The following is a 16,196-nucleotide window of genomic DNA, read 5'->3' as shown; positions in this document are numbered from 1 at the left end:
TAGATTAGCCACAATAGTGCAAGCTATAACATTATATTTATTCTGCGGAATGTTTTACCATACTTGAGTAAACATTTCCAGAAGCTCTTTGTTTAGGATAGCAGCTGCCATATTCAGGTGTGACATCACTTCCTGCCTGAGTCTCTCCATGCTCACTCATAGCTCTAGGCTCAGATTACAGCATGGAGGGGGAAATGGGAGGGAGAGAGGGGAGCAAACTGAGCATGCTCAAGCCCTAGCCCTGGAAGTTTATGCTAAAAACAGGAAGTCTGATACAGAAGCCCATGAGTACACAATAGAAGGAAAGAAATGTGGTGTTTCTTTTAACAGAGGACTCAGAGCAGCATTACTTTAAGGGTTTACTGGTGTATTTAGACCTTTCTGATAAAGCTTACTTAATTTTAGCCTTTCCTTCTCCTTTAATAAGAGATCAAGGCCCTCTTTGCTGTTGCGATTGTAGTCAACTTTAAGTGGTGGTTCTAATGGTCTGATTGGCTACAGGTAGGTCTAACCATGGTTTGTTCAAATTAACTTCCTGCAGGTTGGCTTTAGTCCCGTTTATTTAGCTGTTTACACTTGGAAGCAGAGAAAACTAAGGAGAACAGGCCATGGATAGGCAGCGTTTAGCCTTTAATGTAGGGATGCGATGGGTGGGTTTATGTTGTGCTTAAACCATGCAGGTGGGAGGACTTCCAGCCTTTCCGCCATAACAGTCAAGACTGGGAATATCATACTCCTAGTTACATTTGTTAACCAGAAGTGCATTTAACATTTTTGACCAATAATTATTTTAATTTTGGAATTTTAAGAGAACAAAAGCATTTGGTAGATGGTAATATCCCTGAGAGTCCGTCTCCTCCCAAATCCCACCAGAACTGCCCCATTTTTTACATGAAGGCAGGTGCCATTTTGTGCCGCTAAATCTTCTCTCTTAAAGCTGCGCTTGTACCTGTAGATCTTTTGAAGCCCACATTGAGTTGGGAAATATCCAGCTGATCCAGTTGTCTGGCCCTTGTGTCAAATGGTCTGATCACAATGAAGGAAATGCAGACCACTGGGGCGTTCTCCATCGGCAGGTTTTTTTTTTTTTTAAATGTTTTATTTATTTCCAGAGCAAGTTCAACATCCAATGTAATACAAAAATACACATCAATAAAAGCAATATTGTTGAAACCCATTGCACTGAAAACTCGTTTTCATTTTTACAATCTCAATAATACCCTGGGAAAACAATCACATACGGGAAAGAGAGGTACCCGGGAAACAGGAAAGAAGAGAAGAAAAGAAAAGAAGAAACAAGAGGCCCTAGATAGGGAGAGAGAAAAGGGAAGAGTCATACCATTACATTGCTATACAAAGGACCTGTACCAATTCAAGTATACCCCTAAACAGCGAAGGCACTCAGCAATAACAAATAGTTTAATCGTTCCATATTAAGATGACTCCATGAGCCAGTCAAGCAAGGGTTGAGAGACATCCTGTTGCCTATTAGAGTAGGATTCGTTTTGCAGGATCCAAAGTGTCCAGACTGCATTGAATTTGGCCGGACATCCCCTAGCAAAATACACTTGTTCCAGAATCGGCAAAGCCTGTTCCACCAAAGTAATCCAGAGGGCAAGGGAGGGTGGGAATTCCTCCTTCCATTTAATGGCAATAGCTTTCTTGGCATAGAAGAGCAAAAAGGTAAGCAGTATGGTTTCTGTACGGGAAGTAGTAGTATCCGATAGGAAATTTAACAAAAGAACAGAAGGATGAATCTCGATTGGGAGTGCCATTAGATGAGAAATATAGGTGGCGATCTCCGACCAGAATCCTTGGATGGAAGGGCAACTCCAGACCAGATGGAAAAAGTCCGCATTGGAACCTTTACACCGGTTACATTTATCAGGAAAGGTAGGGTTAATCCTGTGAAGGACATGTGGAGTATAGTAGACTCTGTGAACATACTTAAATTGTATGAGCCTGTCCCTGGCTCTGATTAACGGTTGGATAGAATCAGATAAAATAACCTCCCATTGCTCCTGCGTCAGATCAGGAATATTTGTAACCCACTTTTGATACAGTTCCAGCCTAGGAGGGTTACCTCTGGGTCTAAGGCAAGCATATATGGTAGAGAGAGGTTTATGCAGATTTTCCTTACGTATGACTTTTTCAAGTGGAGAGAGTTCAATATGGAGATCAATTGATTGAAATTGTTGAGCCAGAGCATGTCGCACTTGAAAGTATCTAAATAACATACTATTAGGGATCTTAAAATTGTCCTTAAGCTGTTGGAAGGATAATAAATGGTTATCGGCATACAGATCACCAATACATTTTATACCAAAGTGTGCCCAAATCTGGGGGTCTGGAACAGAAGCTAAATGCTGTAGGTTAGGATTATACCAGAGAGGAGTATATGGAGAAAAAACCGGGATGGGCCTCCTTAGTCTACGGGAACCTTTCTGCCAGGCTTTCACAGTATTATGGATCATTGGAGTAGGATAAGCCAGACCCGGGGGCCTACGATATATCAAGTGTCTAAGCCCTTCCAACGATCCAATCAAATGCGCTTCCAACAATGTAACAGGGTCTTCCGGAGTTGGATCTAGCCAACGAATTACAGTCGTTAATTGCGAGGCTAAGAAATACCCATACATGTCAGGCGCAGCCAAGCCGCCCTCGTCCAGTGGAGAGGTCAGGACCTTATATGCAACCCTAGTAGGGCCCGGGGACCAATAGAGTCTGGTCAAGTGACTTTGTAATTGTTTGAAAAATTGCATGGGAATCCAAATTGGAGACTGGCGGAAAAGGTAGAGAAATTTAGGCAGAAACTTCATTTTAAAAAGATTAATTCTACCGATTAAAGATAGTGGAAGTCGAAGCCATTTATCAATAGTTGTGATGAGATGTGACATTAGGGGGTCTAAGTTGAGCTCTACGAATTTAACTAACTGTGGATGAATGTGAATGCCCAAATACTTAATTGCTTCTACGCGGACCAAAGGGAGTGAGGGATCCATGTTAAGTAAAGCCTGGGGGTCTAATGCCATGATGGATGATTTCGTCCAATTAATTTTCAACCCGGAATACTCAGTATGGAGGTTAATTAACTCCAGAGCCTTATGAAGTGAAGGGCCTGCATCATTTAAATAAAGGAGAGTGTCATCCGCAAATAATGAAATTTTTTCTCTAAGTTTCCCTATCTCAAACCCCCGAATCTCAGGTGTTGCCCTAATCAAACATGCCAGAGGTTCCATAGCTAGCGCGAAAAGGCTTGGCGACAAGGGACAACCCTGTCGGGTACCTCTAGCTAGAATAAAGGGAGGTGAAAGTTCTAGGTTCGAAAGGATACTGGCATTGGGCTGGTTATACAGAGCTTTAATCCAAGATATAAAGGTTTTACGGAACCCAAATGTTTGTAAGGTCTGCCACAGATATTCCCATTCCACCGAGTCGAATGCCTTCTCGTTATCCAAGAAGGCAATGGCTCTGGTACCCTGATTTGTGTGTGGGATTATAAGATTGGTATATAGCCTACGGAGATTTAATTCTGCCGCTTTATGAGGGATGAAGCCTACTTGGTCAGGGGCTACTAGAGAGGAGATCACAAAGTTTAGTCGCCGCGCCAATACTTTGGCTAAAATTTTAGCGTCCGAATTAATTAGGGAGATAGGCCTATAAGAGGAGTGCAGCTGGGGGTTCTTTCCCGGTTTTAATAGTAGTACTATTATGGCATCACGAAATGATAGAGGGAGAGATTCAGAATGGGAAGATAAATTGAAAAGTTCCGTAAGTACTGGGGCTAGCTGTTTAGTATACATATGATACCAGAGGTTCGGTATGCCATCTGGCCCAGGGGTTTTACCATGCGGTAGAGCCGCAATAGCTTCAACCACCTCCTGTTCTTGTATAGGAGTATCCAATAGGGCTCTATGTTCCAATGAGAGGGTAGGCAAAGCTAGATTTTGTAAATAAAAAGCTATGTCAGAGGACTTCTTCTTAAGTTTAGAGGAATATAAATGTTGATAGTATTCTGCTAAACTACAATTAATATCTAAGGGGTTGGTGATGACCTCGTTATCATTTCGCAGGAGGGTATGGATGGCTGGCTTACTGCAATCCTCCCTTGCCAATAGGGCAAGGAGCTTGCCATTCTTATCCCCCTGTTCGTATAGTGTAAATTTAGAAAACAGCTGGCTTTTCCTTGCACATTTCCACTGAACTTGAGCATATTGCCTCTGCGCCAGGACATGCATGATTTTAGTTTGCTCATTAGGATCCCGGATATACCTCGCCTCAGCCTCTTTCAACACGCCCTCAGCCTCCAACATATTTTTATTGGCAGTTTTACGGACATATGCAATTTTAGAAATATATTCGCCTCTAATATATGCTTTCAAAGCGTCCCAAACCTGCGGTAGTTCAGCTGTACCAATATTGACCTGAAGGAATTGGGTTATAGACCGTTCTATGGTATCCTTAATATCTATATGAGAAATCCAGTAGGGATTTAACCTCCAGGCTTTCCTAGTAAGGGTCGAGTGCAAGTGCCATGTGATTTGCAGTGGAGCATGATCCGAAATCCCTCTTGGAAGGAATTCTACTTTGGTAATTTTTGCTGACATGTCGGGCGAGGCAAAGGCGAGGTCAATCCTTGACATGGCTCCCCTAGAATAACATGAAAACATACGTTCCCCTGGGTGACGAGCCCTCCAAACATCCACCAACCCAGCCATCTGGGTCCATCGGCAGGTTTAAAAATTCCCTTGGGACGAGGAATGTAGGGGTTATGTCCATAGCGAGGCGTGATTTGAATATTTTAGAAGAGTTTTTAATTAATTATATTTAGAAAGTTGCATATTTCCATGAGATGCTTATAGTAAGTTCTCAGGACAGTTTCCCTTTAGGCCAATATTTGTTCTTATTTTGGGGTGCAGGGATCTGCATAAGACAATTTTGGTTTCTTTCCTAACATTTGTGCCAAATTGAAGTTCTTTCAAGCAACTGTTCTGGGAGTTTACAGTTGGAATATGTATAAACTGCAGGTATTTTCTGCTTATTGCTCATTTTTAACCCCCCTCCCTCCCCGCCATGCCTTAGGATCTACCCAGTTATTTCTGGAACTGTCCTTTTGGGGGAGTCGAACAAGAATATTTTAGCAAGTCATCAAAAATTTCATAGCCGGGAGATTAGATGCGAGGCTGCCGGAGGGTGTAAAATAAGTGATATTACCCTGGTTGTTGCTGATTTCTGCAACTACACCGTTTTCGGTGGCCAGCAGTGGGTTAATCCAGTTTGAAGGAGAAGGGGAGAAATGAGTCGGGACTTGCCTTTGATGCTATTGGCTTTCATATTTTAGCGAGCGCATTGTGCTGCCCTTGTGCCGTCTCCTTCCAACAGCAGATTAAAATTGTGTGAGATTAGTTTCAGCGGAACTGTTTATTCTCATGCAGCGATTCAGCTAACTGGGTGGCTTTGCACAGAGAAAAGGACCCCCACCCAGGGGCACAGAGTTTGACCGTTTAAAGTGATAACTAATACCTCTGTACTAATGGCAGCATTTCATTGTGTTAGCAATATCCAAAGTTTCTGCAGCCTTTTAAAGAAATTCTAGTTTAACCTAAACCTGACATGTACTTGTAGCTCTTGATTCTATGTGTCATGCCAAGCCAAGGGGCAGGGCTTACAGTTGCACTTCCTGTGGGAGGTGCTTAAAGGAGAACTAAACCCTTAATGAAAAAACCCTAACCTCCTATCCTACATAGACCCCCCTCCCTGCTCCCCCCAGCCTAGCTGCTACCCCTGGTAATGCCCCTAACACCTCACTTACCTCTCAGTGCAGATTCGGACCATCAGAGTTCACGGGCGCCATCTGCCGGCACTTCTGTACTCTTCGGGTCTTCTTCCTTCACTTTGGCAAATTTACAAAAGATTGCTCCAACTGGGCATGCGCCAATACACCGCTCTCATTTAGAAGATTACGAAAGTGCCGGAAGATAGCGCCCGTGAACTCTGATGCCCTCAATCTGGACCGAGGGGTAAGTAAAGTGTTAGGGGCATTTACCAGGGGTAGCAGCTAGATTGGGGGGGGGAGCAGGGATGGGGGGTCTATGTAGGCTTGAGGGGTATTTAAATAAGGGTTTATTTCTCCTTTAACTCTGACAGACATTTGGCACAACACGGAAAGCAGCAATGCCTCCTGTTTGTTGTAATTGTTCACCACCCACAAGTAGTTCAATGGAGTCTTGCTAAACATCAGATTTAATGAGGTTTATCTGCTAGTGGGACCAGTTTTCCATGACACCTGGAGCTACCAGAACAGTTTCTAAGCTTGGCAGGCCGGCACAATTATTAAAATAATAAGTATGCATTGAAGCTAAATTGAGAATTTATTTCATCAGAATACATATATTTGATGTGGTATGAATGAAAAGCTCTCACCTCCTCTGGTAGTACTTATGTATGTACTTGTATGATTCGTGCCTTATTTTCTTATACATGCCGGTTAATGGAAAGCGCGCCTTGTTGAACCAATGAAACAATGGATAAATCCAATGTATAGCAGGCACAATCTAAAACTGGAGGAATGTAAACTGTAAATGGCTTGTCATCTTAATTGTGATGAGCACCAGGTAAAAAAATTTCCCCCAAGAACTTCCACATACATGTGTGTGTTTGATCTTCTGTCCTAATCAGCACTTGTCCTGGCTTGTTAGCTGGATGTTTGTGCAAGGGAGGTATCAGTTGTCTAAGAGATGTCAGGTTTTGTTTTTGAGGTCCTTGACCTGCAGTTGATCTCTGGGTTCTTTAGGTTATCTTGTCATGGCTGCCCTCAGGTCACTTATCATACTGTCTCTTGCTTGACCTGATATCTTACAGAGCTACAGTCAAATAGTCCTTCCAACCAGTCAGCTGGCGGGTCTCCCACAAGGTGATCCATATTCTTCATGAACTTTGGTGACACTTATCTCATTCAGACAGAAGTCAGTTGGTTTGATGGATCTCTATGGAAGCCATACTCTGACCAGTACTTATTGATATCCATCTGATTAGCTCCTGGGCTGAACACAAAGATATGGTACAAGAGTCCGTACATAATTGGCTATAGCTGTTTACTTGGTCATCTACCAATGCACCATGTAAAAGGAACATGAAGCTGATATCCTACATGAGCTTGTCCTTTCCATCATCGGTTGGCCATGGAAATCTAAAAAGTAGTAATACCTATTTTTCATTTAAAGGAGAAGGAAAGGCCTATTTACTTGTGTGTGCCAAAAGTTAGGCACCCCCAAGTAATTGTATTTACTTGCCTGAAAACCTGGGTCAGTGCTCCTATCGGCAGAAAACTGCACCAGTCCAGGGGTTCTTCCAGCGAGCACCACGGAGAGAGAGTCTTTCTGCTTCTTCTTTCTTCAAATTTCCCAGGGCAGACACATGCGCAGTAGAACAAAATTGCCAACTTCTTTGTTAAAGTTCGGCTTTTCGCGCTACTGTGCATGAACACCCTTTCGAAGAAAATGATCAATCGTGGTGCTCGCTGGAAGAACCCCCGGACCGGATCAGTTTTCTGCTGATAGGAGCACTGGCCCGGGGTTTCGGGTAAGTATATATAATAACTTGGGGTGCCAACCTTTCCTTCTCTAAGATTTATGCAATAGGCCACCACCAACACAGTGCTGCTCTAGTCTGTTGAGTGCATCATTTGTGGGCACAAGAATGAGTAATGGTTCCATTAAAAACCTTTCTGGCAGTATGGTGGAATAATATATTTTCTCATGATATTAGCCTGTAATAGAAAACAACAGTTTTTTTCTTTATTTTGGGTCCCATCAATATATAATGCATTTCCCGGATTTTACATAATTTATTTCTGATCTCCTGAAAAAGGTAAAATGAGGGCCCTGCTGTATATAAATACAGATATAGGATCGGTTCTTCGGAAACCCGTTATCCAGAATGCTCCAAATTACAGAATGGTCTCCCATAGACTCCATTTTATCCAAATAATCAAAATTTTGAAAAATGTCTGTTTCTCTGTAATATTAAAACAGTAGCTTGTACTTGATCCCAACTAATGGTGGCCATAGACACACAGATCATATCGTACGAATCGAGGATTGGTACGATTTTCGGACCGTGTGCGGCGTGTGCCGACACCTTTCGTCCGGCGGAGATCGGTCGTTTGGTCGTTTGGCCGGAGCCCACGGCACATCGTAATCGGATCGTATAGGCCATACGGCCGAACAATCAGATTACACCCGATATAGCCATGCTCGTTAATGGCATATCGGGGAAAGATCCGCTCGTTTGGCGATGTTGCCAAACGAGCAGATCTTTGCATCTATGGCCACCTTAAGATATAATTATTACATATTGGAAGCAAAACCAGCCTATTGGGTTAATTTCATGTTTATTTGATTTTCTAGAAAACTTATGGTATTAAGATCCAAATTACGGAAAGATCCGTTAACTGGAAAACGCCTGGTCCCAATCCTTCTGGATAACAGGTCCCGTACCAGTACACACTTTCCCCATTATTGGACTTTTTAGAGCACATTTAAACACTAGTTCACTTCTGACAAAGTCCCCATGTCGGATGTTGCCACCTGATTAGGAGAGTTAGAGGAATGAGTAACAGGAAGGTATAACTGATACCAATTTGTACTGGTTACCGTACTGAAACTGGATCTCACAAGTGCTTCTTTTTCAATTTTTAACACTTGTGCTCTGTGTTTCCAAACAGTGAGTGCAGTGTGTGCACGGCTATCCTACAAAGGGGCTCACTACTCATGGAGCGTGCAGCTCATTTTCTGAAACATTAACTTAAACCACATCAAGGTCACGCTCCTGCTTGCACTGATGCAATATACACAAATATTTGTATTTTCATTTTAATGCTGCGTTGAAGGCATCTGGAGTAGTTCTATTAGTGGCAGTGGAATTTTTTTTGTGGCATTTATATGTTTTCTGAGCGTTAACAGATTTTAAAGCTGTACTGGCACATTCCTTCTCTTTTACAGTAAAAGTTACTTATACTAGATATTAAAGTCCCCTGTGCGGGAGGTACTTGCATTAACGTATTCATTAGGCTCCTCTTTTGTGCATTGTTTCCAGTGTACGGGTAAAGGAAAAAGCCAAAATTATTGATGTTTGGGTCAAGAATGTCTTGACTCTCGTGCAACATGGGCCGTGTTTTTTAAGTTTTTAAAGAGACCAGCTCCCCCACCTGCTCATTCTGTTGAAGCTAAAGATGGGTGGGGTAACTGAAGGGAGTAGGGGGACAACATCACCAGTGAGAAGGGGATTTGCAGGAGATATGGCATGAGAACTTGCTGGCCTGTTGCACACAGTGAATCTCGTAAAACACTATGAATCAATGCTGGTCACCTTCTATCGATACCAACTGGGTTCTTTGGATGTTCTAGAATATTTTAGAGCTTGAAACCTCTCTGTAACGGAGATGGAAATCTAACCTTCATCAGGAGGATCTACCAGTGTCTCATGGTGACAGTTCAACCTTGACTTAACATTGGGTTGTTGTTGTGACTGGTGTGATTATTATGCTTATTAAATGACATTGCTTTGCTCACATGGCCTTGTTGACTTTGGCAGTGGAATAGTACAGCTTTGCTGTTTCCTTCCAGCTCCTGGAACAAAAATGGTCTCCCAGTTTCATTGCGTTTATGTCCTTGATAGCACCCTCCATTTCAATGAAGCTTAAAGCTGCTTGTTCCCCAATGCCCAGTATTTTGCATTCATTTTGAGACCGAATAGATTTTATTGAGCAATCTAGAAAATTTGGAGAGGTCAATGTAAATGTTCATTGGCCACTCAATAGTTTGGCGAACTACTACATCTATCCATTTAAAGTGATACTGACACTAAAATATGAATTTTAGCATATGAATGTACATTAAATGTTACCTATAGGTCATGTTGATCATTTTTTTGCTGAGAGGTTTGTTTTTGTATAGAATTGTTAGTTGAAGTTCCTAAGCCTGACTCTCTGACACTCTGACTTTGCCAACCTGACTGTCCCATCTCAGCCTGTTAGTTACAGTTTCTAATGCTAACGGACTCCTGCTGCACAAATATGGCAGCCCCCTCATACAGGAACATGGGGGATCAGACAGGTAATGTAAAAGCATCATGCAAATACTTTATGGCAAAGTTAGAAGTAGCTTGCAAAGCCAATATTATAATAGATGTAAAAAAAAAAAGTTTAATTTCAGGTGTCAGTATCTCTTTAATGGCCAATCCACATTTTGAGCTTCTAACTATACAGGCCTTCCCAGTTACCAGTACAGTCCTAAACAGTGGAAGGCCGTATAGGTGGGAAACGTATCATGGTTGTGGCAGAACAGGTATCCTCCAGTATCTATAGAAGGACCAACACAGACTGGATCAGTGCCTTTACAGGTCATTTTGATGGGCCAAGTGGTTAACCAAAATAGACCATCTGGTCATTTAATGATCCGGTATACAACCTTAGTCGCCATGTCCCCAAGTACAACACAACCCTGTCCATAGAACAACGTGAGCACTTTCTAGAGTTTTTATTTAGAAGATCATTCCCCTTTAATACAGTGTCCTGCTATAGGTCCATTGATCAAAAGAAGTCTGCACAGGTTTTATGGCAGTTCTTCAACAGAGAGACTTTGCTCAGAGCAGTCAGTGAATGTTTTTATGGTGTTCTAGGAAGACAGAGGCAGGCTTTCTGTTGTTTACACTTGTCTATGAGATAAGCTCCCAGAACAGATGAAAGACCAGTAAATAAAAAGTGAAGAATCTTGGTGAAAACTAGGGATGCACCGAATCCAGGATTCGGTTCGGGATTCGGCCAGGATTCGGCCTTTTTCAGCAGGATTCGGATTCGGCCGAATCCTTCTGCCTGGCCGAACCGAATCCGAACCCTAATTTGCATATGCAAATTAGGTGCGGTAGGGAAATCACGTGACTTTTTGTCAGAAAACGAGGAAGTAAAAAATGTTTTCCCCTTCCCACCCCTAATTTGCATATGCAAATTAGGGTTCGGATTCGGTTCGGTATTCGGCCGAATCTTTCACAATGGATTCGGGGGTTCGGCCGAATCCAAAATAGTGGATTCGGTGCATCCCTAGTGAAAACTGTAGTGCAACTCCTAATAACGGGAAATGATGCCTTATTTCAGGTCTGTCTCCTGTTTGGTGACCTCCATCATCCCAATAACCTCCCATATCTTAGAGTTTATTATGCTGTTATTGGTGGCATGTGGTCTTCATATCCTTCTGGCATTTGCTTGCTTGATAAAGTTGGAGCATGACCACATACTCCGCAGGATGTAACTATCCATTCTGGGGAACTTTCCTAAAGGAAAACTTAACTAAAGCAGTAGCTACAAATGCTGTACATTATGTTTCTGGCTTCTGTACCAGCCCAAGGCAACCACATGTGAAGACGTGCATGACATGTACATGTATGAGCTTCTGAACCTCCGACGTAGCCTGGAATCATCCATTATCAGCACTGAGATTTGATTGTAGCCCCTAATCCCTATAGCCATAGCCCGCAGGTTCCCCACCCACCAGTAACATTGAGAGACCGGTCTTTGTTATTCTCCTAATCTGATAATCCCTGGAAAGATCAGTCCTCAACCTTGGGCAGGGCCTTCTGCTAATTACCAGTTTTATACCTAGATCACCACCGGGCTCATTCCTGTCTGCTGACGCCTTTTCTCTGTATGTGTATAGGCCACATAGATATGCGATCTCATTACCCGATGGCCCGTCCCATACACAGGGATTTCTCTATCTGCGGTTTAAACAAATCCACATATAATAGCGATAATTGCATTTCCTCTGTGTGTTCTTTTTGTTTGTTGTGGAAAAAGCAAATTGTGGGGTGGAATTTATTCTGAATCACTTTCTTGTCTGAGTTACTCTCTTTTAAAGGCATTGCTGCATGGGGCAAGTTCAGCTCTTTAAAGACTTGCTTTAAAAGTGGCCCAGGGAGGTTCAGGGGGCCTAATGGAGTATGGGCTGATAAGTAATATTAGAATAATCTCAACTACAAAGTTTAAAGGTGCCCTAAAATTAGGGGGGGGGGGGAACTGTACTGCACCCTGCTTTCTCCATTCAGCGATTGCAAAAGATTCACAGGTCAATGACGATGGTTCCAAGTGCTCAAAGTGCCAAGAGTTTCCCCTTGTGCCATTACTTTTAACTGGTACTGGCACATATTCATTAGTGACTACTGGGCTCCGCAGCAATCTTGGCAAATAAGACAATTTCCTTAAAGGGGAACTCTGCCTTCCTTTCCAAAAGAGGCCCCACATAGCACAGAAACCCCTAATATACCCATTACAGTTACCTGTTTCTTCAAAAAGTATGAATAAATGCCATTTTCTATGCTGAAATCCAGCTGTTTAACAGTTCTTCTCTTTCTGTATCATTTGAAGTCCTGGCAGGGAAGGAGGAACTAAACACTGATGTTACACATTCTAACAACTTCTCCACAGTTTACAGACAGCATGCAGGAACTACATAACCCACAATCTCATTCTGTTCTTTATTGAAATTATGTGTGCAGGAAATTGTGGGTTTCGAGGACAGATGGCTGTTGATACAAAGTAACAGCAGTCAGACAGCTCAGCAAAGTAGTCAGACAGATCAGCAGGGAAGCTAGGCTTCGGGAACTATTTCAAACCATTAAAAATCATGAAAAGTCTACAAATTTTTGAATTGATCTATATTGCATATGTAGTTGCTTAAAATTGTTTAATTTTCAAAAAGCTTGTTATTTTGTGTGGAGTTCCCCTTTAAATTGCGTACGAATCGGTGCTCCACTTGGCCCCCAATGCCTCCAGGGGCCCCCACTAGTTGCAGGGTCCTCTTACTCTATAGTTATGCCCTTGCCCTCAAGCCACCCCCAGGGAATACATACTAGAGCCTATAGGAGAATAGCTATGCTCATTGACTATACCGTAATTAAAATCATAATTTTTATAGAGCCCTTAAAGTAGAAGGAAAGGCTTGGTGCACTTGGGGTGCCAAATGTGAGGCACCCCAAGTGAATGTATTGACTTACCTGAAACACCGTGCCGGGGCTCCTATCAGCAGAAAATGGCACCGGCCCGGGGTTATACCAGTGAGCACCACGGAGCGCTTCTCTTCTGTCTTCTTCTTGCTTCAAATTTCCCGGGCAGACGCATGCGCAGTTGAACGAAATAGCCGATTTTTTAGTTAAAGTTCTGTTTTTCGTTCTACTGTGCATGTGCAGCCGCATGAAGAAAGAGGAAGACGGAAGAGGATCGCTCTGTGGTGCTCACTGGTATAAGCCCGGGCCGGTGCAGTTTTCTGCTGATAGCACCGGTCTGCGGTTTCAGGTAAGTCAATACAATCACTAACATGCCTAACATTTGGTACCCTCGGGTGCACAAAAAAAATCTAGTGGAGGGCCACATCTGCCAGGCATGAACCTACAAGCTAGAGATGTTGGGGTTCAGGCTGATTTCCGCACATTGCTAGGGTTGGGGGATTTTTCAGATCGAGCTCTTCCTTCCACTCTCTCTTCCCGCGACCTTACTGTGCTGACATTCACCCCAGTAAAATCTATTTATAGACTCGCGCCTGAGTGGCCCCGTCCCTTCCGTGATAGCGGAGAGTAGGCCTAACAAAAGTAGAGGCGTGCCAGGTTAGGGTTGGGTCACTTGTGCAAGTGCTAAGGGTACAGACAAGCTAGCCGAACCTTGTGCACAGCCCTTCCGACGACTCCTTTTCATTTTTTTATTCAAAATTGCCCTGACCCGCCCATCTCTCGCATCGTCCAAAGGCAGCTTGTGCATGAATATATGTTATGACGGCACACTGGCTCAGGTTGGGTCCAGGTTAGGGTGGAGCACAGGGCCGATTATTTGTCAACTCGCTCGTCACTGATGGGTCAGCAGATCCGGCCATGAGATGTGCCACACCAGCCTTCTCTTTCCCTTGTTCCTAATTTAGCTGTTTTGAGACACATTATTTTGGCCATCCTGTCCCTTTAAGGGCAAAGGTGCATGCTTAGATTTGGGGAGATTAGTCGCCCAGCGACAAATCTCCTCTTCTTTGGGGTGACTAATCTCCCTGAACTGCCTCCTGTTTGCTAGAATGTAAATCGCCAGCATGATTGCAATCGGTGCACTTCGTTTTCCAAAGTTGCCTAACGAGTAAACTTCTGGCGACATCGGAAACCAAAGTGCTCCAATTGCCATCTTGCCGGTGATATACATTTTAGCCGGCGGGACCAGCGCCGATCCGCGCCTTTATGCCGCCTGAGGCGACCTTCCGTTGCCGCCCCGACCCCTCCTCACGGCGCTCACATTTTCTGCGCAGGAGGGGGTCGGGGCGCTGCACGACGCTAGTGCAGAGAGCGCAATTGCGCTCTCTGCACTAGAAGAGCCGAATTTCCGGGTTGAAAACCGGAAATTCGGCTCTTAGTTACCAGGAGCGGCATTTTTGCCGCCCCAGGTAACCAGGGGGGCGCTGCCGCCTGAGGCGAGTGTCTCAACTCGCCTCATTGGTGGAGCGCCCCTGGGCGGGACAGTGACATAACTACCGGGGGAGCAAGGGGTGTGATTGGGCCTGGGCCCGCACCCCCTCAGGGCCCCCCTGGCAGCTCACGCTCCACGATTCCGGGTGTACGGAGGGGGGCGGCAGCGCTTCCCACGCCAGGGCCCGCCCCCCTCTAGCTACGTCACTGCGGTGGGAGGCAGTTCGGGGAGATTAGTCACCCCGAAGAAGAGGCAATTTATCACCAGGCAAATAAAATCTCCCTGAATCTAAAATCTGCCCTAAAAGTGTTATGTTTTTTTTCTTCCCTTCTAAATAAAGACAAGTGTGAGTTCTGACCTTCCCCTTGCAGATCTGCTGCTTGTTCTTTTCCGGCATCCGCTCCTTTTCGAAGGTGAAAAGGTCGTATTTGCTGGGAGTTGTATTTATTTCAGCAGCAGGAAGCAAAACAGATCAATAGACAAAGGATTCGGATACAAAAAAAAAATAACCCAGATCTGCCGAGTCGCAATTTTCCCGAGGTCAAGTCGGCTCGCAATTAATTCTGCAGCCGGAAGGGAGATCATGTGACTGCATTTTATACCATGAAAGCAATTTCCTTCTGACTTTTGGCACTTGTATACGTTGTATATATTGCTGGGCTGGGGATAGGCAGTTATAGAGAGAGACATACAGGCTGCATTGTGTACTGGATCAGCCCTATATATACATACATTCTGTCTGACCCAGGAGTGCCCTGGACTTATCAATGCACATAAATAAGACTTTGTGCAGAAATAGCTATAGCCAAATGTATTCATCTACATCCATAATAATAGAGTACTGTGGTTTATTATATGCACCCATCTCTGCAATGTATTTGTGTTGTTATACATGAGTTGCTTCCATATAGCTTGCCTCTGTGATGGTCATTCATCTTTTCTCCACCATAAACAGTCCTGCTCCCCGTCCACATTCTTTGTATACAAGTTCATCATGCCCAAATTCGTACTGGATAGAATGTTAGAATATCACGGATAGAATGTCAATTGAACAGAATGATTACTGCAATTTGGTTGTTATTTAATAACCATGTTTTATCTTTTAAGGATGTGAGCGTGAGATCCTCACCGTTGGATCTAGAAGCATCAGGAGACGATGAGGACTTCTCTGGCTCAGGAATTGATGGTAGGTACTCCTTTAATAAACAATACCTGACTGTCCCTAATGTTGCTATTGGTTTACTCAGCTGTCAGTACAGGTATGGGACCTGTTATCCAAAATGCTCAGGACCTGGGGATTTCCAGATAACCGATCTTTCCTTAATTTGGATCTTCATACCTTGTCTGCTAGAAAATCATATAAATATCAAAGCCAATAGGCTGGTTTTGCTTCCAATAAGAATTCATTATATCTTAGTTGGGATCAAGTACAAGTTACTGTTTAATATTACAGAGAAAAGGGAAATATTTTTTTTTTCAACTTTCCATAAAATGGAAATCTATGGGAGACGGCCTTCCTGTAATTCTGGGCTTTCTGGATAATGGGTTTCCAGATAACCGATTCAATACCTGTGTTCTGTTTCATAACTATACAAAGCCATTTATTTGGATACCATATTGTTCTGCTTGGTTGAAGCATTGTACCTTGACAGTTGCATCCTTTATTTATGACTATAATGAGGAATAAGCCTGTGGGCCACTTTCATTC

At 43.5% G+C, this 16,196-nt stretch overlaps 1 protein-coding gene across 1 annotated transcript in view; it reads left to right on the top strand.

Moving 5' to 3' along the window:
* Positions 1-16,196, top strand: part of sdc1.L (syndecan 1 L homeolog) — a 46,974-nt gene that overhangs the window by 23,485 nt on the left and 7,293 nt on the right. Inside the window, exon 2 of the mRNA XM_018264044.2 lies at positions 15,596-15,674. Within this exon, the coding sequence (XP_018119533.1) occupies positions 15,596-15,674 (79 nt within the window). The remainder of the gene's footprint in view (positions 1-15,595; positions 15,675-16,196) is intronic.

This window comes from Xenopus laevis, chromosome 5L (assembly GCF_017654675.1).
Source record: "Xenopus laevis strain J_2021 chromosome 5L, Xenopus_laevis_v10.1, whole genome shotgun sequence".
NCBI lineage: Eukaryota > Metazoa > Chordata > Amphibia > Anura > Pipidae > Xenopus > Xenopus laevis.
This window is presented reverse-complemented; position numbering and strand designations above follow the sequence as displayed.